This window comes from Sipha flava, unplaced genomic scaffold (assembly GCF_003268045.1).
Source record: "Sipha flava isolate LNK unplaced genomic scaffold, YSA_version1 268_pilon_pilon, whole genome shotgun sequence".
Lineage (NCBI taxonomy): Eukaryota > Metazoa > Arthropoda > Insecta > Hemiptera > Aphididae > Sipha > Sipha flava.
The window spans coordinates 16,523-43,410 of NW_020272932.1; the positions used below are offsets into that span (position 1 = coordinate 16,523).

Below are 26,888 nucleotides of genomic sequence, written 5' to 3' on the forward strand. Positions count from 1 at the left end.
ACAGTTACGCGGTGATAGTCTTTAACAGGAAGAAAACAAACACGCACAAAATAAAGGTCGGCCCAGACGATCTACACAACCCGCTTGCTTGGTTGCAGGTGCCGTCTCCGAGAGTGATTCCAGCGCGATGAAGTGCGCCGACGGAAAATTCGAGAAAATTCCGTTATCGGGGGGAACCGGTTGTCGTGGCCAGATACAAATATAATAACTCGTTCGAACAAAACTAATAATGAATGATGTACTTGTACATAAAATATAACATGGATTATAATTTACAGATTAAGAAAATGTATTATATTCTTCTATTCTTATTGTTAGAAAATATTAAAACAGTATCACCGTCTATGACATTGATTAAATCTCTATGCGTAATAATGTTAAATTTGAAAAATGGTCTTGTGATATTGTTGAACATAGTCAATTTCTTACCCACCGCGTAGCAGAGAATTTCATAGTATAATTATTTCACATTTTAAGCTATGCATGGATGTTTATAATAAAATGTAGGAGAAAAAACAATTTTTATTGTCCATCGAGTAGCCACTTGCATTATAAGGGGACCAACGATTCACTTAGCCAACTTACCCGTTAGTTGTGTTACTGGATCCACTTATCCTCATCCTTCACAGCTACTTCACTGTAATAGATTCTATCGCATTGGCGGGAAACGAAACCAGCATGACGGTAATTTTTTTACGGTTAACAACAGTTATACTATCGATAAAGATTTTTATGGTGCAAATCCAAAAATAAAACATGAAAAATAAGTATAGGTATTTCAATATATTTTTGGAAACAAAAGTCTGTAAAATGTACGAGGTGTTTGAATACGTATATATGTAACAATATGTTTATAACTCAAAGGCGGTCGTCCCACAACATAATTAATAATAATAATGTAAAACGTATGGGTACTGTGTATAAAATAAAAAACTGTTTTTTTTCTTCTTATTCTTAAATCGCTTGCAAATAATTCTGTGCTCTGAAAATGTCGTATACGTTCGTTTTAACAGTATAGGTAGGGTCCACAAGTGAAGAGGATGGCGGCGTAAACAGCGCGTCGAAGCTGCAGGAGTCGTTGGAATCGTGGAGCCCTGCAGTACGTTGCACGTATATACGACACATGTAGCCAAGAGATTAATTGCAGTGTACTCAACTAAATAATACGGTTCGTTACGGTTACCGAGTAATATCGGTTGAAGTCGATCCTCATCGCTAGTGTTCCCAGACCTATCGTGGTCCCACTGTTCGCCAGTCTCGACAGTAAAGCACCGAGTTCCGCCTAAAAGAATAGACCGAAGAAATAAAGAAAAATCATGTCAAATTATTTTATCGCAACGAGAACCTATTTACCTAAACTTGGGTGTAAGCATATTTAGTAGTCATAAATATACTGCGCTGGAGGATTTTATTTTTTATACGCGCACAAAGATCTACATTATGCCACCGTATACGAGAGTACCCGCCACTGCAGAATAGAACATTATACATCAACACGAGTACAGAATACTATACCAACGGGGTGGCAAACCATTTTTGGGTCAAGTGCCAAATTTTTTCAACCAAATTTTTGAAAATCGTTCACGTGCCCAAAGGGAATGATATTTTATATTAATTAATTAATTAATTATATTAAATCAATCATTATTTTATTATATAAAAATTAAATTACAGATTTATTACATTAGTTTTTTTTAGATAGGTACATATTTTTTTGAAATTAGGTACATATTTTTTAATAAAAGATGTTTTATTAAAAATCCTTAAATTTGGTGTTATAAATTTAATTATTTTATGCTGTTTCTTATATAGATAAAGTAGATAAAGTTTTGATGTTAGGAATGTACTTTGTCATTTTTAGTGTAACGCAAGCACCAATTATTTCTTCGATCAAAGCATTTCTTTTCTTAGATTTAATTAAATTCGTTATGGAGATAAAACTTTCACAAGCATAAGAGAACGAAAAAATTGAAAATATAAGGAATACTATCATTTTTAAATTGTATATAATTTGTTTCTTCGAATTTTCCATAATTAAGATTTTATAAATAACATAGATGTTTTTATGTAAAATTTTTAATAATTTGAATTTTTTGGCGAATATTGAAATTTGGTCAACACCAGTGACGTATTTATGGGGGGGGAGGTTTCTTATTTCTCTGATGGTGTAAAGGCAGTCAAGAAGTCATCTAGTGTTCAAGTAATTATTGTCGTAATAGTGTGCTTCCTCCATCCCTTCCCCTCAAAAATCAAATACATGATTGGCTCCTTCCGAAATGAAAAATCTATGTACGCCACTGGTCAATACGAGTGCCATAAGTTAGCCACCTTTGCTATATAATATATTTGCATACACACTTTGTACTATACAGTATATTATTTGTAGGGATGACTTATACATTCATGGTACGGCGATTTTATACATGAACGAAAATAAAACGTGCCTAAGAATGGCCAGTCTTTGATACACGCTACACACAATGACCCGGACTTAAAGCGGGGAAGAAGAGGATTCAGTTCCTTAACAGTTATACCTTTCAGAGCATTTAAAAACATCCCCTTAAAATTTTTCAAAAAAGTTCATCACGAATATATTTTCAAAAAGCATAGGAAATTAGATTGTTTCTTCATAATTACACATACAAATTATTGGGGTTTAATAAAACTAAATCTAACTTCTAAGTTTTTTGGTAATATTTTATATTTATGATATTTATATTTAAGAAAAAACCTAGTAGTATATAGTTATATATTATGGTTATTATATAATAAATATTATAGTGTAGTTTCTAGTTATATTATGATTGGATTACCTACTACTAAATTATACGAATATCTATACAATTTATAATAGTTATAACTACACTTTTGCAGTAATCCAAATATATTATAAATAATTATGTTCTTTAAAGAGTTTAAGGTTTTTTGGAAGTGATATTGACCTTACAGATTTTATTAAAAAATGTACTTCCTCTCTGAAGCAAATTCCTAATCATGCCACAAATACATTTACGCAGGGATGGCTAACTCAAAGTAACTAGAGCGTCAATTTTTAGTACTGTAAAATCTGGTGGGCTATAGAAAAGAAATCAAAAAATTAAAAAAAAGTTATTAAAATTGATCATTAGCATTTATTTAAATAATTTAATTTTACGACTGAACCAATACTATAGTAATAACACCTACAGCTATGTTATGCCGATATTGATATATATATATTATTATTAGACATTAAACTTAAACGATTTAGCTGGAGTTCAATGCTAGAGAAATAAAATATCTACATTTTACAATTAACGTGATAAAATGAAATAGTGATAAACGTTAAAATGTTATGAAGTGATTTGAAAATGTAACACAGTCCAGATAAAAAAAAGTACGCTTTTATAGTAGTATATAGTAGTATTAATAGTACGCTAAACCATGGACCGTCCATCTTTGCCTTTGTATATAAATGAAACTAATTAATAAATATATCAAGAATACAATTTTTTAGTGATATAGGACTATACTTCTAGTTAATTTGTCCTATTTTTCGCTTACACATACATTAAATTTGATTTATTTATTTATTTTTCTTAAATGTTTTAATACATAAATATTATTATTTAATAAATTAAAATTTTTTAAATTGTTAACAGAAAAAAAATGAAAACATTTTTTAAAGAGCTTATTTTTTTCTTTTTTTATACTTTTATATTTATAGCGCTTTCCTATTTTATGATTTTTCCAATCATAAAATAACACCTATTCTAAAATATGTTTTAGTACTATAAAATCAAAGCCCTGTTAAAAATATTATAAGTGTGTGTGTGTGTGTGTGTGTGTATGCTTAAGCACGAGATTTAAAAATAACTTTTACCAATCTGTCCCAGTTTTAACAATACAGATATTCCGCATTAATTATGATGCTCTATTTTTTCCGCTAATTTAATCAATTTGGGGTTTATTGTATACGTATATAGGTATTGTAAAGTCCAATGTATTAGCGCGTAAATCAATTTCTAATGGTCAGTATTTCATTGTAATTATTTAAAGTTTCGCTTAGCTTTACAACTATCTAACAATTAATTATATTTCATTATTTTATGACGCCTACTATTCTCACCAAAAATATTGAGTGCCGTTTGCATCATACCTGCCAACAAATTCGACATAATTGGAAACTATTCTACCCCAAAATAAATGGTGACAATTATTTCTTTAATTATTTTAACCATCTGGGGTTATTAACCATTACCAATATACCAATATAATTGAATTAAATATAATTTATAGGTACTTTAGTATGGTCCATAGGTTTCGATTGTTTCAAAACTGTAAGCTTAAAGATGTCATTCAGATATTTTTTTATCCAAGAAAAATTATCATGAGTATATTTCCGTAGGATAAACTAGTTTGTTAACGTTTTAAAAATAATATTTTTAAAATATTAAAATTCAGGATTCTAATTATTATATCTGTTAAATAATTTTTAATGCTAACAAATCGTAGTCTCGTAAAACCTGTATTTAAATTAATTTTTTTACCTAAAGTCAAAAAACATAATTTTCCCATAAATTTAACAATTTTTTTTCCAGATTCTTATTCACGAAAATTTTTTTTGTAGCCGTTACGATGAAGTATACATTTTATAATACAAAAAAATTATATAGGTGATTTAGTTTACATAGTCGTGCACTGTTGCCACAGTCTGAACATGTAAATACGAGTAGACATATTAAAACTATCAATTCGACATTTGTAAAACCATCTGTCGCATGTATTTTAAACGGATTATGAATATTGAACTATTATAATTGGTGTGAATCGTACGTAATAGTTGTTTGAAAATAGCTGAGTACATTTTAAACACGTACCTGTAGTAATCAATAGCACAATCGCTTTTGGATTATCCATATGATGATTTGTACTAACGGCCCCCGTGAGTGATTCAATTCGGAATAATAAATAGAAGTCAACGAAACGTAAATATTTGACAACAAATAATAATGCAACAGCGTAAATTGTTGAACATTCGTCGCGATTCTTATAACCGTACCACGCATATATTATTTATAAAAAATATGAGTACCTATTAAACTGGGGGAGGTGTCAAATGATTTACTACAATTGTTTTGAATTATTTCGAACAGATTGCATAGTAAAGTATATGGTTTGTGTTGTACATTGATATGTTGTAGTCAGTGGTCGAAATTGCTCAAGATAAGTAGAGGGATGCCTTACAATTCAAATGTCCTGATATCATCATAACATTCTTCACACCTTGTGTAGGTACCTATGATATATATTTTTTTTTTTTATAGTTCACATAAGGTATATTATCTTAGTCCGTGGCTCTGAATACGGGTATAATACGGGTTGCGAAACGGATTATACCAAACAACATGATGAGCCGGGCGCCTGGACTTGAATGTTAAAAACAATTATTTTCACCGAAAAAAAAAAATTTTTTCATGTATAAATATAAAAATGATAATAAGTATATCATTTTAAAATACAAGTCTTAGGAGGAATGCATTATTCTAGACAAAACAAGTAGAGGGATGAAAACTGTAAATACAAAAAAGTAGAGGGATTCCATCCCTCCGTATCCCCCTCGCTTCGAGCACTGGTTGTAGTTCTTTATCAAGCGTACTGAACGAAAACAATACGGGGTTAGCAAACTGAAGTGAAAAAAAATATACATATACAACACTGTGTTTCTTTTTTCGATAAACCAACTACCAGGTTTCAAAATAGTGTTGTTAAAATGAGTAATGGGATAAAAAAAAAATAATTTTTGGTAAATTGATTCTAAAATATTACAAAAACCTAGAGATTAGTCCACATGATTAGCTAATTAGATGTATCCGCAGACATGTAGTTGCAATATATTTAACGGTTGCCCTACTATTATAAATTTTTCAAAATTAAAAAGATCAATGAAGAACTTTTATAATTAATTTTTTTGGATTTATGTTGTTAGATAAATATTTTTAATTTAGCGGATTCAGTATTAGTTGGTTTGGAACTTGGCTCGCTATACACATGGGCGCAACCAGTGACACATTTAGACATTTTGCGCCCAGGTGCAAAAAAAAAAAAATGGTGTCCTTCTAAGGGGCCTACCCACGGAAAATATAGAAGATAGATCCTCGTGAACTTTTTAGATATTCTAAAATCAATGCTATTTTTGTGTAGTAGGCACGCCACCGTACGCCGAACGCGATGAACTTATACGCCGTATTATTATAAAAAACTTATGTTTATTGACATTATCCAAGAAAATTGGGAACTAATATTAAGTATATTAATAATAATCTGGATCACTGATAGCTATATTGCTATAAATATATTAGTTCATAGTTGTTTGATTCCAAATAGGATAATACATTAACATTAATTTATGATACTGTTATTAAAAACAAAAAAAAAATAATAATTTCAAAATAATTTTAAAAGTTCAATAATTCACAAGTGAGCAAAATCCCGACCACAACATTTTGGTGCCCCAAAAAACTGTCGTCCGGGGTAGTTGTAGAGAGTGCCCCCCCTAAATGCGGCCCTGGGCGTAACTAGAGCTCAAATATTGGGGGTGCTGAACTTTCTGAAAATAAAATTATGTTTAACTGTAATTACTATAGATTATATAGATCTGAAAAAAAACAGAAATGCTACACTTGAACTAAGGGATGCTAAAAACTCTATTGCGTCCCTCTACTAGTTGCTATAGAATAGTTTAAATCACTTAAACTCAATTTAGTGATTAATGATACGCATCATGCACATACAGTGCACGACAAAAAGATAAAGGCACAATATTTAACCAAATAGAATTGTATACATGACGTGAAACTAGTTATTATTATACAAAGATAATTAATATATTCTATGTACTGATAAATTTCGGGAAAAACCAAAATGATAGTAATTTAATCTTATTTTTTTAATTACAAGCTAATAAAAAAAGATTTATTGATGAATTTATTAGATTTTGTCGCGACAAAATTATAAAGGCAGTCAGTTTCGTTACGTATTTAGCAATTATATGATCAAATTATCCTTATTTTATACTTCTGCTATACTTAATACAATCTAACATTATATACTGTATTAGCATAATTTGTATAATATTGTAATTAATTATTAAATAATTTACTATGGGAAGAGCAAAACCATTATCAAATGAAAAACGAGGAAAAATTACAGCATTTAAGGAATGTGGTCTTTCAAATCGTGAAATATCGCGTAGACTAAATAGGAGTTCCACGGTTATAGATAATTTTATAAAAATTGGTCAAAATTACAATTTCAAGAAGTCTACAGGTCGACCGAAAGTATTAACTGATCGTGAAAAAAGAGCAATTTTAAGAGTTGCATCAAATTCTGCTTTATCTGCACGTTGTATTCTTGATCAATGTGGTGTGAAAACTGGTATTCGTAACGTACAAAGACTAATAAAACGCACGCTTACACTCATTCGAAAAAAATTATTACGAAAACCACCATTAAACAAACTTAATAAAAATGTAAGATTGAACTTTTCAAGAAACAAAATGAATTGGTCAAAAAAATGGAGACAAATAATTTTTTCAGATGAAAAAAAATTTAATTTGGATGAACCTGATGGATTTTCGTATTACTATCACGATTTAAGAAAAGATGAACGTATAATGTTAAGACGTCAAATGGAAGGAGGATCTGTAATGATTTGGTATGCAATTGGTTATAAAGGACGAAGTAGAGTTGTTTTTTTAGATGGTAGAATAAATGCTATGAAGTATAAAGATCTCCTTAATACCCAAAAGTCATGTTTTAGGAAAATAGCAGGAAGAAATTTTATATTTCAACAGGATATTGCGCCAATCCATTTGGCTCGAATCATAAAATTATGCTTTGAAACAAATTCTATACCAATATTAGATTGGCCTGTACGATTTCCGGGTCTAAATATCATTGAAAATGTTTGGGGATTACTTACCAAAGAAGTTTATAAAGATGCCAAACAATATACTTCAGTCTGTGAGTTGAAAAAATCAATTTTAGAAGCTTGGACACTAATTTCCCATGATGTTATAAAAAAGTTGTATGATACAATTCCAAATAGAATTTTTGACACTATTCGTGCTAATGGAGGTTTCACTAAATATTAATATATTAAAATAGATATAAATATTAATAAATATAATAAATGTTGTTATATCGATTAGTTTGTTAATATAAATATTTGCCTTTATAATTTTGTCACGAAAATTTCTATTAACATTTTTTTATTAATATTATTATAATTACACAGAACTTTAAAATGTATAATAAAATTAAAATAATATATGAGGAACTACTGATTAAATCACTTAATTATAATTACCATAATAATAACATAATTTGTACACACTTTTGTGGTATATAGTATATTATAACTAAATATATTCGGGTGCTTTCATCTTTTTGTCGCGCACTGTACATATGTATAGGTTTGGGAACCAATTTAATATCTGATGTGATAATAATAATACCCATTTTATCACCTCGTATGATTTTTTTATCGCTCCGAGATCAGCCATAAACTTGTTTATCAGTTGGTCTTGTTCACTATACGATAAGGTGCTGGTGTGGGTCTTCAGTTCTGAATTGGACGACGACAGTCCTTGCATATCATTCACGAAACACTCGAAGACGTCGGCGAATATTTCGACGATTTTTTCCAACCATATGACGAAATTACATAGAGACTGAAAACCATAATGAATATTATACTTTTATGCCACAAGCATTCGACAGTCATAAATAAATGTTATGGTATTTATCAATTTAAGACGAAGGTTGTTGATTTAACATAATCGTACATCCAGTAACGCAACAACCGGGGTGGATGACATTGTCTAACATCAGGGCCCCAAAGCTCAAAAAGGGCCTCATTGTAGACGTTAGCTTGTAAGGTACTTTTAACGCAGAATAATTGATTAGCGTATTAAATTATAAGTAGGTAGTCTTTATTGAAAAAAAAAAAATAATTTGCCAACGCTTAAATAGTTATAGGGCTCCAAACTTATTTTATCATTGGGGCCTCAAGATCCTAGTTGCGCCCAGGCGTATATCGACTAATATGAAATTATGTGGACTAGCAAATCTTCACATAGATCGAGAAATACAAATTACAGAATCCGAAATATATCAGTTCTTTCCGGGAAGGGAAACTTAAATTTTAAACTAATACGTCATATTTAGTTATAAATATTACTGTAAAATATAAAAGTAAAGAAAATATGAAAAATTTAAGAGCCCTCCCCCCCCCTCAAACAAAAATCCTTGAAAGTGGGTAATTGTTTTTAAACCGTGTTTTTGTATTTATTAGTTTAAATCATAAAATTAGTTTTCTCAACAGATAAATAAAAACTTTTTTATAAATATACAAAAGTTAAATGATTATTCCTTTACTTTGGGATAAAAGATAAGTTGACCGAAATGTTTATATAGAAATGTTGATAAGAATAGAAAGGTCGGACAGCTTTATCAATTTTGTAGACAGAAATGTAAAAATTAAAACTGGCATAAAAAATTGAATCAATGTAGTATATACATTATTTCAATCTATAGATAGGTAGATACACTAACATGTATTGGATTTCGCATTTATTAATGAGAAAAATTTAATTTAAAATTACAAATGCTTTGCATTGCTTAAAGTAGTAACAACTTTAATAAATAATATAAAGTGGACTGCTCACCGTATGAGTTGCTAATTTGACAAAGTTTAGTAATCAGTACAGTGTACTCGTATAGGTATAGAGTTATTCATTAGATTATATGTATAAAATCATGTTAAATAGAAAAAAAATCATAATGTAAAGAAGGGCATATACAAATTTAAGATAACATTATATGTAAATTAAGGTGCTTATGTATATATCATGGGTTTACCGTTATAAATCGAAGTTAAGAATATAGATGTATTGGATTATTTTTAATGTGTTCTTTAACACCGTTAGATACATTTCTACCAAACGATACTTAGGAATTCCATACATTTTAAAGAAATTTAAGTTTATAGATTTTCTAGTTTATTATACAATTACAATTCGGCAAATGTGTCTGAAAATTACTGGAATAATATAATTGATTGGGGTTTCATGGTTTTTGAAATGTTTACACTGTATAGTTTAATTCAATTTATAACGCAAATAAAAGCAATACAAATTGTTTTTCTTTTGAAGTTGTAATGGAAAATATTACTTATCGTCGAATTTATCGAAACAGCAATATTTTACCTTTTTTGACATTTTTGCATATTATAAACTACAAATATCAGACAATATTATTTATAGTAAACACAGCAAGTATTTTTTTTTATAAATACAAAACTAAAATAACTATACAAAATACTGAAGTAAAAAAAAAAAAAAAATTAACGAAAATAGGTGAAATAATTAAAAATATAATAATACACGATAAAGTTGTCATATTATTTTAGAAAAAGTTGGGTATTTCGATAGACGCACATGTAAATATAGATTTTTATTTTAAATCATCACTTTAATTAACTTAAAGTGTCGTTTACGTCATCGAACACAAAATAAAGTAGTGGTCTTGGTTAATTTTGATAATATTATTCAATGAATATGTTTTAAGTTTGCAAATAAAAAATAATGCCATTTTATTGTTGTGATTAAAAAGTTTTCATAACAGTATATTATATTTGTGTAACTTACTACAGTTGATTCGTCAGTATATTTAGTAATTGATTCTAAGAACGACATATGAGCATCCGTAACCGTTTTAATGTCAGTGACACTAGACGTTTCATTTCTGAACTGTTTCCATTCATCGTTGATCGTTTCGAATATGCAATTTTGAATGTCGTTTATGCAGCCTAGCATGTTTGACAATAATGCTCTTGTGTTTCTCAAGACCGGTCTCAAATCTACTTGTCAAAGTACGTGTGTATTTAGTGTTTAAAATTAAAATTGGCAAAATGTGCTATGACGTCAGTTTAAAATGTTCAATATCATAACAATATACATGTCGTGAAGAATCAGATAATTTAGCCTATACCGGTTATCATTTCGTATTTATGATGTAATATTATATGCACAACTTCATATACATACACATACTTGAAGCATACTAATATGAAAAGATAAATAAATGCATTCAAAGTTTTACAATTTGTAAAATGTACAAGAACCATATTCAGTGCGGTACTCCTCTCGCCCAAAAATGACCTTCCTATTTTTGCCCACGTTCTCTTTTCGACCAAAAATGAAAAAACAGTTTCCTCTTTTCGTCCATGGTTTCACGTTTTACATTTTGGAAACCACTGTCTCAAAATTATTAATTTTTAAAAAAATCATATAATAATCAAATAAAAAAATAGAAAAATATATAATTATTAATAATAATTAATAATAATTTAATAAGTGTTAAAAATAAGTATTTAAAATAGTGTTATCGATGTAAAATAACTAATAAGTAATTTGATCAGGTTACTACTTAAATAAATAGTTTGTTTTGTTGTTGTAAAATAATACAAATGTTCATATTAATTATGACTTTTAAGTAATTATAACGTTTATTAAAGTGTTTTAAACTATATATTTCGATAGAAGAGTCGGCACCTTTATACAATTTTCTCGACTGACTATATTAATAACAATCAAAAACGTGATTTTATCGAATATCAAATATGATTTTTTAAAAATTATTAATTTTGAGAAAGTGGTTTCCAAAATGTAAAACGTGAAACCATGGGCGAAAAGAATACAATTATTTTTGGGCGAAAAGAGGAAACTGTTTTTTCATTTTTGGTCTAAAAAAGGACGTGGGCAAAAAGAGGAAGGTCATTTTTGGGCGAAAAGAGTTCCGCCCCATATTCAATACTCATGAAAAATTTTAATATAATAATAAGTTAAAATAATACGTTATTATTTGCATTGCAGTTAGTATAGTAAAATTTTATTATTGAGACAATTTATTTAATTATTTATTAATATTTATATGATTATGTACATAGGTAATAGGGCAGTATAGTTTTTAATGTTTTACTGTTATACTGTACATTTGTTAGTTTATGTTTTATCAGTTATCAAATAATTGTCAGAAAATTAGACTCTATATAATAGATCAAAAAATTCGATAATCATTCAAACATAGTTGATAATACTGCATTTTTATTTTTTATAATATACTTTAATAGTTATGAATAAAAACGGTAAAATTAAAAACCATTCATATTGAATAATATACGTAAATTATGTGTGTACATATGTAATAAATTATTATTACATATGTATTACATTATTTTTAATTATTTATTGTAAATAAATATTACATATTATGTCGTATGTGGGATTCTTAAACGATGAGCTGCACGGAATATTTTTATAATTTATTATTTATATTATTAAATCTAAAGAATGGTTTGCATTGATGTAGTACGCTAAATATGTAAAATGCATTATTAAAAATTATTTTTTATTATTATGATATAGATCTTATATTTTTAGTTATTTTTATTTTAATTATAATTGCGGATAGTAATTAAAATTTGTATAAATATTGCATAGAATAAAATATAATTTTTAGTTTTAGTTACAAAATAATATATTATAGTTATGAGTATTGAAAGCCATTTCATGCATTGATAATTATTAATTGTACCACATTTTTATAATATTAAATAACATATACTTAGTTTACCAAGTATATTACAAGATATTTTTATGAAATAGGTCAGTCTATGCCACATTTTGATTGCAGTCCAATCAGCTTTTCTCAGATGCCATAAAAATTTAAATAAGTTGGCGTAGTGATTACAGCAAGGACCGAACACCTATATACAAGTTACCGTGATTGGTTTAGAAACAATATTGTATTTGACGTAGTAATTACTGTAATTAAAATGAGCTTTACCTGACTCAATGGTTTGTCTATCACGTACTCGAATTTGAAACTATCCCAGTTTACCTCACCCGTCCAATCCACCTTGTATTTAAAACGATCAAACGATTTATCATTATCGTTTCTAGCGGAGGTTAAATTGCGCGCGGATTCCACGATTTCTTTCAATTGATAATTGTGCATCCTTTTGTTCCCAAAATACGGTCTAAAAAATAAAACATGACATGTGTCTACACTTAATAATCTGCTCGGTTTCCTGGGGGGGTTTTTTGAACCAAAATCCTACTCCAATTTGAATATGATGTAAGTGTAAAAGTCACCACGACCGAACAACATGTAATTTCGAAGCCCTTCGAAGTGCAGGAACATATCGTATTTGTCTATTAACAATCGCACTATCAGCGCAGACGATTGATCAACCGCGTCTGATATCATTGTTGACGCTCTGCTGTATTTGTCGGCCAACTCGATTAGAAGTCCATCTAAAAACACAAAAGAAATTCGTTTTACATTCTATTTCTTGCCAATCTAATCGATTAGGATCACCTTCATTGACTAATTTAATGATATTTTCTCTAAGTTTCTCAATCTTCGTGTCCACGTTCAAACCAAGAACGTTTAATAAGAAATTCATGTTTTTGCCCGTTTCATAAATATCATTCAATTGTTGTTTGTTCAGAAATTCCAACTTGTTCGCAGAACTATGTCAAAATCAATATTGAATATAATATTAGAACTATTAGAACTATAAAAGTTATATTACACAGAGAGAAATATTTTAGTAATTTGCTTGGCATATTTACATATTATGTATTGTTACCTTAATTCGTGGCTATCATACCAATAATTTTCAGATAAAGTTTTCACTATAAAAAATTCACCATGCTCATCTTCTAATTCACCGTCGGTCATCCAGCGAATAATCATCGCTTGCATTGGTTTCGTTATCTAAAAATTAAATTGTTTTATTATTTTTCGTCGAAATATTTGCTAAAATAATAGATGCCGGTTTTTACCTCATTTAAAATCGTATTTTGCATCTCGCAAATTTTCGAAAAAACGATCACAGAAATTAAATTACAACCATGCTTGTTTTTACAATTTTTCACGGTCTCCGCTAAATACCTAAACCTCAATAAAACTTTGTGGTCAAAAGGAACGAATGTGTATAAGCCATCTTTGGAGTGTTCCAGTACCTCAAAGTTGTGACGTAGCTGAAAATATAAAACCTTAGCTTATGTATTGACAACAAAAACCGTTCATACTAGTATAATATAATACAACTGTTAATTATTTTTAAATTTAAAAAATTGAAAACACTTAAAATCAAAAGTAATGGAAAATCCTGGATAATTTTTCAAGTTTAATACATCGGTCCTATTTAAAATTTTACGTAGGTTCCAAGTTAATAATAACTGAGAAAGAAATCATAGACAACTATACTAGAAATAATTGTTACTAAGTTATTTTTAATTAAAACTAGTAATCCGAAAATTTTGATTTTGCAAATTTCTCCAGTAAGTACCGCCAATAAATGTGACGAATCACCCAAACAAGCCCCTATCTATATACGTAGCTATATTACTTACCCATGAATTTATGTAAGCGTAATATGAATGGATTTCCTTTTCCAAAGCACTCTTTAAGGCTTCGACTATGCATCCATAACACTTACTGTCGACATCATTCATGTAGTCTTTGATGATGCTGAGTAAATTTCCGAGCTCGGTGACAGGACCCACCATGAACTCTAAACCCGGAATCGTTTCATACGCGTTTGCGTCTGTTTCGATCAATTTCACGCCTTGACTGCATTGTATAAGGTTGAAAAGCATACGACTACGTATACCTTCCGTCTTGTTGACCGTCCATGGTAAAACAGTAATAATCTGATCGTTATATGCTCCGCAAATCGTATTCGACGATGGTGACAACGGTCCGATATTATTCTGATCATATCTGAAGTCATCCGGGCGTAGTCGTTGTTCATTACTGAGTCCGTTCGAATCAGTAGTAATCTATGGAATATAGTTAATTAACTAAATGAATATCGTAATTGATGTGCATGAAATGTGGATATTACTCGATCGGGATGTAGAATCGACATGCTACTCGATTTGTTTTGTTCCAGCAACGTATGGCAGACGCGGAGTATGGAATTCGTGTCCAGAGGTTCCTAAAAACGAACAATACAAGAACCGTTGTTATTACACGTTACACCGCAATACATATGTGCACGGGAATAAATGAAAAATACGACATTTTTAATTTTTAAATCGACAAACAGAGCCGTGAACTGTTCTTTCTGCGGTGATTCCAATCGTCCCGTAATCAAATTGTCGTGATGCTTTGTTAAGTCGCGCGAAACCTCCGAACGGTCTTTTAATATTCCTGCATATATCGCATTATACAAATCATCCGTGAAAGCGTTTCCGTTACGTTCTGAAATAATAAATACGCCATACAGATGGATATGTGCGAGTTTGTGATTGATTGTAAATATATAATTGATTGCTATTCACGGTAAATATTAATTAATAGTCATACTTACTGTCTAAGTTAATCATTTCGAAGAATAATTTTACAAAATGATGCGTTATTGTAAAATTATTACTGGAATAACTATGCGATAAATTTTTAAGCAAATTGATGACTCATTTTTTTCAGTTCCACAGATATCAAAGATTTCATTATATAGTTAAATAAATTACATAGACATATTTTACTAAAAGTTTTAGTTCAACGGAATAATATAATGTGTTTGTAATCCATGTAATCGATTAAAAATGATCCATGTCGTTACAAGATAAAACTATATTTAAAACACGGCTATAGATAATATTATCTATGGCCGTGATTTAAAATTATTTGTAACGTCACTTCAGTACATTAATAATAATACATTAATATCTAATGTTTAATTAGGAATTAATTTATAAATTTAATTTTTGTATAATTGGAAGAAAAAATATTATTACATACTACCAAATATCAGTATAATAAACAAGTAATATATTTAAATAATATTTATTAATTTTTCTAAGACACGTGTATAAAAAATAATATTTTTTTTATTACAAATAATATGACATTAAATTATATAGATTAATTCTTAATAATTTGGTGTTTTTTTCTTTTTATTTTTCCTGGTTAATCATATATTGAAATCAGTCATTGATAATTGAAATCATACATTCAAATATATTCCCTGCCACTTTCTTAAAAATTTGGTTAAAAAGATTAATCACATTAATTTCAGTATTTATCAATATTTATGATAATTAACAATAACAGTCTAATAATAGTAATTAGTCAAGGTAGGTACTCAACAGTCTAGGTGATAGTAAGTATATTTATATTTATTATTTAAGTATTAAGTGGTTATAATTTAACTGATCATAAATTGTGAAAAGTAGTAAAAAATTAATAACGATCAATCTAATGTGTTATTATCAGTCACAGTGTCATTTACATATTGTTTTGCTTAAATTACTACTATTAAATTATTTTGAGTTTAGTCACATTATGTATTTAGTCCATATTATATACGAAATTATTTAATATCCATATTGTTATTCATCGTTTATAGTTTTTGTTATATTTACTAGCAGTAGCATAACAAAATAAATATTTGGAGGAGTTACATTTTCAATTCACTCCTACATAAGTACCAACTTTTTAATTTTAATAAATCGATTAAACATAAATTAAAATATGAAATGTGTTATTATTTAATTTATTGAAACTCAATTAACACAGTCTACAAAAAAATATACATATTTATATATACATATACATGAACATAAAAGTAACTTATATTTAAAATTAATATTTAATCTTCTTGAATGTTTAGCAAGTTATTTCAACACGTCATTAGTCTTAATAATAATATCACGATGGATGAATAATAGGTAATGCCAAATTATACCTATGCCTTAAAATTATTGTATATTTTACAAAAAAAAAGACATTTTGGAGGGAGTGTAACCCGTTAACCCCCTGTCTATGCCACTATTTACTAGTAAATTTGTCAAAAAGTCGTGATTTTATTTTTTCTTATTTAATTACGATTTTATTGACTTTTTATATATCTATCGAATTTTTAATTCGAAACCGATTGTACTTTATAAATATAATAATAATTCAGGATACATTTTTATTTGTTTATTTATTTATAAAATAATTGTATAGACACCCTGAATAATAGTTTCTCAATCTACTTTGAATTTATAAATATTTTCAAATATAATTTAATATCTAGCAATGAATTTTCTGCTATAGCCTTATAACAACAACGTCTCATTAATATTGAATAGTATGATGTTTATAAAAAAAAAAAAACTACTAACTAATACAATCGTCAGATCCTGGTTTGAAACATATGTCAATAGTCATATCGTATATGTATGAATTCACAATTGATCAATAAAACATGAATGATAATTTATAAACTATAGTTTATGTTCGATTAATCAAACACGATAATTAATATTTTTATCACTGTATGGCTTTACATATATTAGTATATATAAACAGTATCAATGTTTAAAACAGAACAATGTTAACACTCATTACATAACATATATAATTTATATATACTTGTAATTTTATTAATATTCAATTATAGTTGATTAATAAACAACGTTAACAATAGTAATTTGTACCTATATGACTATTTAACTAAAAAATGAAACTTAAAAATAAAAAATTTTTTTTTTATAAAAAGTATTTATATATAAAGATATATTATGCATAGAGTTGTTATGTTAAAAATAAATTTTTTCAATTAAAATGTTTAAAACTGTTTTAAACAATTTAATTGAAACATCATAAACATTGTTTAAAACGTTTAAAATATGTTCTTTATTTAAGTGTTTTAACTAATTTTTAAATAATTTAGTGTTAATTTTAAAATTATGGGATGTGTATGTATTACATATTTAAGAACTTAATAATTAAAATAAAGTAAATACTAATAAAATAATATAAAATTATTTCAAATATTTTAAATTATGAGCAGTAGCGGAGCTAGGAAGAGGAAAATTTTTAGATTGTGTAATTTTTGTAGTATATAATTTATCATTGACTATTAATTGATATTATCCACTTTTTAATGATAATGTGTTTAAAACTCAATAAGTATTATAGTATACTAATTATTAAAAAACTTTGTAGGGAAGGGTATTTAATTCTTGGTCTGTGAAACAGCGTAATTTCAACACTTTCCTCGGGCGCAAAAATTCCTAATTCCGTTTCTGTATACGAGTTATTACCAAGTAATTATATACACGACAAATGAGACATGAATAACTATAACTGCTAGTAGTTGTTAAAAAATCCTTAACTGATAAAGTAATAGTTGTAAATGATAATTTTTGACCGTGTAGATCAGAGATGGCTTGATCATGCATTTTTGTGGTTCCACCAAAAACTTTGGGGTGGGTGTCATTTTATTAGTTGGGTCTTGGTAATAGGTAGGTAATATGAAAATAGTAATTTGATGGCCTAGTCATTGTTATTAACTAGTCAATGGATACTATTATAAACGTAGACCTCTTCCGTTAATTCACTACCTACTACTATTTTTATTTTGTTTTTCCGTTTTTTTTTTTTTTTTAGATTATTATACATTTTTATATTATTTTGATTCTGGAGGTATGAAGTGTGCAATATGTTGTAGTATTGTATCAAATAAATTAGGACCGTAACGCTTACGCTACATGTACTCGACCAAGTAGCTGTTCAGCAATTGGTCAGTAGGTACCTACCTCACTGTTTTTATTTCAAGATATTATTTTGCTCCAAGAACTCTCAACAGTATTAGTGTGAACTTAAGTATTAGATTTTATAAAATTAATGAAACGATTCACGGTCATGTGTTGAACAGTTATATCAAGCCTTTGGTAGGAACGCCACTTATCAGTAATTATTGTCGTATCTGCAGCAACTTATTCAATAATAATCGGTAACAATATACGTGCTGATCTGTCGGAAACAGGAACTTAGAGTTTCTTTGGTTTCCCTACAAATGCCACCTAAATCCCATTGATTTGATAACAACCTTCCTATGTTATATTTACGTTTACTGAAACAGCTTTCATCGATCTCACCAGCCGTATTAATACCACATATTTTAGCACTATTGTTTGTGTATTCACATACTTCACGCATGTACATTTTCCAGTCCACTGTTGTGTTGTCGTTCATGTTTAGTTCATCCTCACAAAACATAATTGAAGTGTACGCCATACTCCAACAACAAATAAACATCACTATTGTTTTGTAGTCGAGATGAGAACCAGCCAAAAAATTATCCGCACGCAATGGCGCGTATTGTCGACACTCTCGTTTTGAACAACACCAACGATTTTATTTGTCAGCGAGTTGCAAAGCTTTCAAGTTTATTTTTATATAATATCGGATTATGAAAAATGACACGGGTTTGTAAAAATCTCACTGCATTATTATTATTTGTATCGCATTCGCTATCTAGAGTAAGCAAATGCATGATTGCCTACGCAAATCCAATCATTGATTGACCACCGAATGCGCTGTTCATCCGTGTGTTCTTTCAAAGCAATAACATAAGGCAATAACAGAAGATACAGTTTTAGAATTAACGGAAAACCCCAAAAAAAAAAGTAGTGGTAGTGAAAAAGGTCACGAACGTTAATAATGAAGTATTACCATATAAAGTTATTTATAGCTTAAAAGCATAATGTGACGTTATTTTATGAGTTTAAAATGATACTTTTTTTTTCTATTGAATAAAGAAAATTACAATCTGTGAGATGTTCACAATAATTAATTTTTATAATAAAGAGGATAGCAGTGACATGAAAACTTGAATAGGAAGAGGTCCATTGACCACACCTATAATAAATGACACTCAACAGTTATTATCGTGACCGTTTTCCGCCATAAGTTATATTCGATTTCCGCAATCAATTCTATTTTAAAATTATAAACCATTATAATATCATTATTATTGAACTTATTTTCAATGTGGGACATTGTAGGCATAGGTGAATTCTGAAAATTATTTTATTTATAATCACTTAAATTAATATAAATTAATATAAAATTAAAATCTATAACTTTTTTTGGGGTAGCAAAAAGATACCTTCACTACCCCACAAAAATTTCTGGGGAAGCAAAGATACCCCTCAATACCCCTTAGTAATGCCTATGCACTCATTAATACACTAACACTTTGTCAATTTTTCAACTAAAAGTCACTTTTATAAAATTTGATAGATAGTTTCCTTAAAATCCGTGTTTTATAGATATATTATGTTTGATAATTTTTATTTTTTATATCGCTTATTTCAAACTAAGGTATTTTATAAATGTATTATTGTCAATCACGATATAATGTCTTAAATCGTGTTGCCAATCAACAATAGTTGTAGATAATGGAAGATAAATTAATGATAAGACATTTAACAAGTAACCACAAAGTACATTGTTATCTTGACAACAGCGGTATATTGTTATCAAATATCACTTTTTATATGTATTTATTATATTATACTTAACAATGAGTAAGTGTAAATTTCAACATTCGTGGCTTCAAAAAGTTGATTCATTGGGATGTAAAATATCTGAGTGGTGCAAAAAGAAAGATGATGATTATGGTTATTGTTATTATTATTATTATTTCAACTGCGATTTATATCTAGTGTCGAAACCAATACTGGATTAACTACAAATATCATAGAAAATAATATATCAATGTACAGGGTGTTTGATTCAACAGCAAAATTTAAATTATTTTGAACAATAAAATTACTCTGCGTATTCAGCAGATGGAGTTTCAAAAATATTTCAGGCTATATTTCCATAAAATTTTCCAAAGTTATTCTCTTTGTCACGCACTAAATTAAGTTACTTGACTACCGAAGTTAACCTTATACCCTAAGACCATACTTCAAGGACATCATGAAAAGATGCTCATAAGTCTATTCTATTCTTTTTGATAAAACTATAAATGCTGAAAACGAAAAAGAACTTCAAATTTGTATGTTGGTCTGAAAAAGAAAAAGAAATTACAGTTAAACATTTAGAAACACTTTTTTTAGGATGTGCAACAGGAGAGATATTGTCTGAATATATTTTTAAAGCATTAATTAATGCTAATATATCTTTGATAAATATGTTAATGATTAGCAGTGATGGCCCTAATATTAACAAAACAGTAAAACGAATAATAAATAAAGAATTTTTAAGTGCTACCAAGTATAATTTGTTGGGTATAGGTAGTTGTAATATACATACAGTAATGCGTTCCTAAAGGGATTAGAAAAGTTTGGAGAAGAGTCATCTAATCTCTGTATAATCATTTTTCACTTCTTTGATGGATTTCTAAGTAGAGTGGAAGATTATGTAAATATTCAAGTTAAATTAAATGTTCTTGAGAAAAAGTTTATAAAACATTTACCGTCTAGATGGTTAACATCAGTGACTCACGCAGGGGGGGATAAGGAGTTGTAATCCCCCCCCAACATTTTCTCCGATGCCTAGGTTAAAATTTACAAATTTTACAAGTTTGAAGAGCTAGTATTGAATACCTAGTATCATTGATTATAGAATAGTCTATTCTATTATCAATGCTATTATTTAAGTCAAAATATATTAAGGATTTGCATAATTTTGTCAATTGTAAAATGTGTTATATATTTACCTTGACCCCCCCCAAAAAAAAAATCCTGTGTGCGCCACTGGTTAACACTAAAGGATTCTTGTAATAGGTTATATGGACGATCTGCAGCTGTGGAAGAATATTTCTTAAAATTTGTTCCAATGAAACGTCCATCTCAGGCTAAGACATCATCTTAATAAAAATTGCTCGAGCACTTCCATTTGATGTACCAATTTATTACCTTTTAAATAAATGGAGATTAATTCAGTTAGAGCTCATGAAAAATTTAGTTAAAACATCTAGAATTGATTTTCATTGGAGGCAATTTATATATATTGAAGATAATTCAAAAAATTTAAAATATCCTATCATTGCTAAAGTTATAAAACCATTACTTTCTTTAACACATGGAAATGCTGACGTCGAATGTGGGTTTTTCAACTCTGGTAAAGTTCTAACTGAAGTCAAAACTTGCATATCATTAAGAATGTTAAATGCTCGATTATACGTTAAAGATTCATTAAAATTTTATTCTAATAAACCTGAATTAGAGCCTTTTACAAATGAATTTTTATCACTGGTAAAGGTAGCAAATTCTTCTCATAAATATTATTTAGAAAAAAAAAAAACTTTGAAAAAGAAACTAAAAAAAATGAATATGAAAATAAGTTGAGGCTAGAAAAGGAAATACGAGTACAATTTAACAATAAGAATAAAAAAGAAATTTGGAAGAAACGGAAAAGAATTTAAAGTTACATAAAAAAGCATATAGAGAAAAAAGGATGGAAATGACAAATTGAATGAAGAGGCTTTAGAGCGAATGAAAAAAAGTATTTAAAAAGGAGATTTAAAAGAAATAAAAATATCACAGTCTTTCCAAGAACAAATTTTATCCCTAAAAAAAAAACTGAAGAAGAAAAATCAAAAGAAATTAATAGTCGTCAAAGAGAGGTAGATCATTTTAAACACAAGCTACTTACAACATTGTTGAAACAAAAATAAATATTGTTAAATTATTATTTTATTTTTATTAATTATTTTAGTAAATTACCAGAAATATTGTAAATATATCCAGTTTATTTTGTTATGTTTTAATAATTTTATTATGTTAAAAATAAATATTTTTTTGTATTCATTTTGTTAAGCTTACATTTTAATTACTATTTATTCCTATTTATATGTGATGCAACAAATTAAAAAAAAGACTGTTACTTAGAATAAGATTGATTCATAAATATAAAATATGTTGTTTGTTTGTTACGTATACTTTTTAAGAATAAATTGTAAATATCTCAGTTGAACAATAATTTAAATTACTATTTGTTCCAATTCATATATGATGCAACAATTTAAAAAAAGACTGTTACTAAGAATAAGTATAAAATATGTTATTTGTTTGTCATGTAAACTATTTAAGAATAAATTATAAATATTTTAGTTGAAAAATATGTTGTCTTATCGTCTTTTTTTAGGTTACATAAATATTTTATTAGTGCGTATACATATAAATATATTTACTAATACATCACTGGCCTGGGAATTCTCACCTGCTCTAATAAATGATATCAAAACTTAAATACTAATTTAAATATATAAATTAAATATAAATTGAAATAATAAACAATTATAATTAAAAAATAATGGTCACTTTTTTTTATTTTATAGTCACTTTTTCAACTATTTTAAATTTAAAATCTTATTCTAATTCTTATGGGGGTGGTCCAAAATTTTTATTTTATCTCTAATTATAATTATAGTTTAACTCATTACCAAAAATTGATTATTATTAGTGTACTATAGTATGGTTAATACATTATGGGTATATTATATAAATTATAAACTTTGTATATTGAGGATAATGGGAAATTAAAATACACTATAAACTATTATTATACTATTTACTATTAAATCTTTGAGTATATAGAAATTTCAATGGGGAGATCCGGACCCGAACACTCTCCCCCTTGGGTATACCCTTGCATTGCTTGAATTTAGCAGTTATTGATTGCTGTGAAATGGTAGTTAGTCACTATCAAGTCAAGCGCTGGTCAAGGGGAAGTGTCGCAACGAGTAGCCTAAGCTCACCTCGGCCGGATACGTCACTCCCCAACGAGTCGCCGACACCCGTACCGTAAGAATCCCCAGGCGTCCTGTGTTCGCCCGGTGATATCCAGCGATTCCGTAAGCCCCGTCGAAGCTAACTGCATTGACAAGTGAAAGGGCACAGCCGACGGACGTGTAAATACGCGTTACCTGACGTACCATCGTGTAAGCATCATGGTAGGACATGCGTCGACGATAAGTAGTCATCGAACCATCTACCGTGTATTAATACAGGATTCGCTTACTCGCCGCCGTAACCGCTCCAGGTTCGTCATTACCGCATTTTGACCACGGGATGAGACAGCAGTCCCGAGGCTGAAGTGAGATGTGACAGGCCGCTCAGGCCCCGTGAAAATGGGGACCCGATTTCGGGGGATGGTATTTAATCGTTAACAATTGAGTTTTCGAAGTACCTATCGTAACACCTCATACAGTACCTCGTATAGTGCCAACTAATACTGTAAACGTTACAGTGTTTTATGTATTTCAGTTATTATGAGACAGTTGTGACGTATGAAATAAAAAAAAAAAAAAAAAAAAAACACTACTGTAAAAGTTAGGATGCTATATCGTGCGCAAGAATGAATTTTTAAAAAAAATTAACAAAAAAAAATTGAATTTGAACATATCAATTTTTATTTCGAATCAATTGATTCATTGTTGCGTATACGTATGATATAGCAAATTAATTCGTCGAAATCATAACCGATCGATATCGCATCGTCGGTTGTAGGTCAATATTAGAGTTCGTCTACCTGTTATCAAAAGTATATATTAGACGAGATAAAACGGTAGCAGCAGTAGTAGCGATTCGACCGACGTTTTTGAAGTGCGTTCAAAAGGTTAGACACGTCTCGGGGAGTAACCGGACACAGGAAACAATAATATTTTACGTCCGGTCGGTCGGACATGAGCGTTTCCGGTCGACTCGAAACACCGTTCTGCCAACCGTCGCGGTCACCGCCGTTTTGATGGGGAAGGTCGTACTTATCCCGCGAAATGACACATGACCGGTAATATGAGTATGATATAATTTAATTGCAGCAGCCAGCTGTAAGCAGTGTTGTGCTTAGATAAAAAAAAATTATCTAGTTATAGATAGATACTGTAGAAATTAAATTTATCTAGATATAGATAGATAAAATCATTTTTATCTAGATATAGATAGATAAAATAATTGTTATCTAGATATTTATATAAGGCATCAACATTTTCATCCGTTTGTAGGCGAACTCTTTTGGTCTTGGGTAATGATTTTGTTATGTAACGATCAATTTCAATATATAAAATATTTCACCAATAAAATAAAATTGAAAGTCATAGACAAAATTATGAAAAATATGAAGACGATCTGACGATAAACACTGAACAAGTTGTGGATGAGAGTGCGCTGCGTACAGTACATGTTTTTAATAAAAAACTTACGTTTCATGCCTAATATTTATTTTATTGTACAATAATATTATGTAGACACATCAAAGTACAAATTCATAGAATTGGGGTCCGGTAATGACAATTATTTAGAGCACATGATTACATGAACAATGGACATAATTTATATATAAATATTGAATTTAAGGTGGTCGAATGATGATAGAAAACGATCAATTTGTATGTAAGTACAGCGTAATGCGTATTATTGTTATTTTCTTATTGTCATTTATTTCTGTATTTTAGTATTTATTAACTAAAATAAACCGCACAGCTTCAATAATAGCTAGTTTAGATCTATGGTGCGTTATCTCTGGTTCTAATATTCTTGTAAATGCTTTTTCGGCGTTCGTAATACCACAGAACAATAGTATTACGGGCATGAGACTTCCCCGTATAGGCCATTCTATGAAATTATTAATAATTCTCACCTCTTATGCAGGAGCAGATCCATAGTTGGAGAACTGTGGGTCAGGCTATTTCAGACCATTTATAAGGTCTAAAACTGAATTATAAGTATATACCTTGTTATAAAAAAAACATACTATAGCAATATAATATGGGTTTTCAAATTTATTCATAGTTATCATTGAAAAAATTAACATGTATTATATTTTGTGGAGTCTTACATAAGGTGCGGCATATAAGTGATTTACTGTATTATGCAATTAAACAAGTGACGTTATTTAGGGGAAAGGGTGGAAACTGGGGCATTCGGCCCAGTATGGTATTAACTTCAGCCAATTCACTTAAAAAATATGAGAAATCTTCAAGAGGCCAATTTTATCGACAACTATTAACTGTGAGTCAGCTGACCTCCTGAACCCACCCCTAGATCCGCCCCTGTTCCCATGCATATTATGTAGGTAATTTATGTCTATATGCATAATAAATTGTCATTGTTCATAATTAATAGAAATGCTATGTAAAACTATTTTAGAACCAATTTTTGCAAGTAAATATACAAATTAAATTTCTTATTCAGTTATTTATTTTATATTGGACGATAAATTGTAGATTAGTTATTACTAATGATTAGGTACAGATTTTGTGAATTATCTAGATAAATTTATCTAGATGGCTATGATTTTTATCTAGATGAAAATTAGATGTCAATTTTATTTTTTATCTAGATAAGATAACGATATGAAGTTTTTATCTAAATAAATTTAGATAAAGTACAACATTGGCTGTAAGTGGCATATTTTCAATATTTTTTAGTAGATGATGCAAACATAAATTTTAACCATTCATCTACTCCTACATATAAACCTTCGAAAATTTCTATTTAGCTCCAAGGTTCATGTTCATACGTTATATATTTTTATATGTTCATGTATATTAAGTTGGTACCTACTACATAATACCTACTGGCTACTAAGTGTCAGTTTTTCAAAATTATATTTTGCGCTTGTATTATTACTTTATTTACGTTACTATATTAAATAGTACCCCCCCCCCCTTCAAATATAGGTGGTGCAAATGCACGACCTTCAGTACGTATTCGGCACCACTCCATGTTTTGGTACTACATAAGAAATTTAGATTATTTTTCACAATTTATATTTTCGTTCACTGTTATAAGTATTGTTAACTGAACAAAAAACGTTTAAATTATGTTTTTAAAATTGTTGACTGATGTATAACGTAAAGATAATATTTTAAAAATTAGCCGGAAATGGCGAAAACTACTTACGGATTTTGCAAATTTGTATTCCAATAAATTACCTAATGGTAGACAAATATTACCACGAAAATATTAATTTTTACTTAAAAATACAGGCAAGTAAGCAAGTAAGTATAGCGACGCGACGGGATACTCCTTGAATTGAGT

General features: G+C 28.8%; 1 protein-coding gene across 1 annotated transcript; it reads right to left on the minus strand.

Annotated features, from left to right (window-relative positions):
* Positions 1 to 895: 895 nt before the first annotated feature.
* LOC112685159 (gamma-tubulin complex component 3 homolog) lies at positions 896 to 19,128 on the minus strand. Its single transcript, XM_025556947.1, has 13 exons — positions 18,882 to 19,128; positions 15,140 to 15,321; positions 14,963 to 15,055; positions 14,469 to 14,897; positions 13,896 to 14,093; positions 13,700 to 13,827; positions 13,426 to 13,580; positions 13,166 to 13,361; positions 12,892 to 13,084; positions 12,679 to 12,811; positions 10,692 to 10,903; positions 8,511 to 8,714; positions 896 to 1,282 (listed from the first exon to the last, which is right to left on the minus strand). The coding sequence occupies exons 1-13, from the start codon at positions 19,126 to 19,128 to the stop codon at positions 1,157 to 1,159; spliced, it is 2,496 nt and encodes an 831-aa protein (XP_025412732.1). The 3' UTR covers positions 896 to 1,156.
* Positions 19,129 to 26,888: the final 7,760 nt, after the last annotated feature.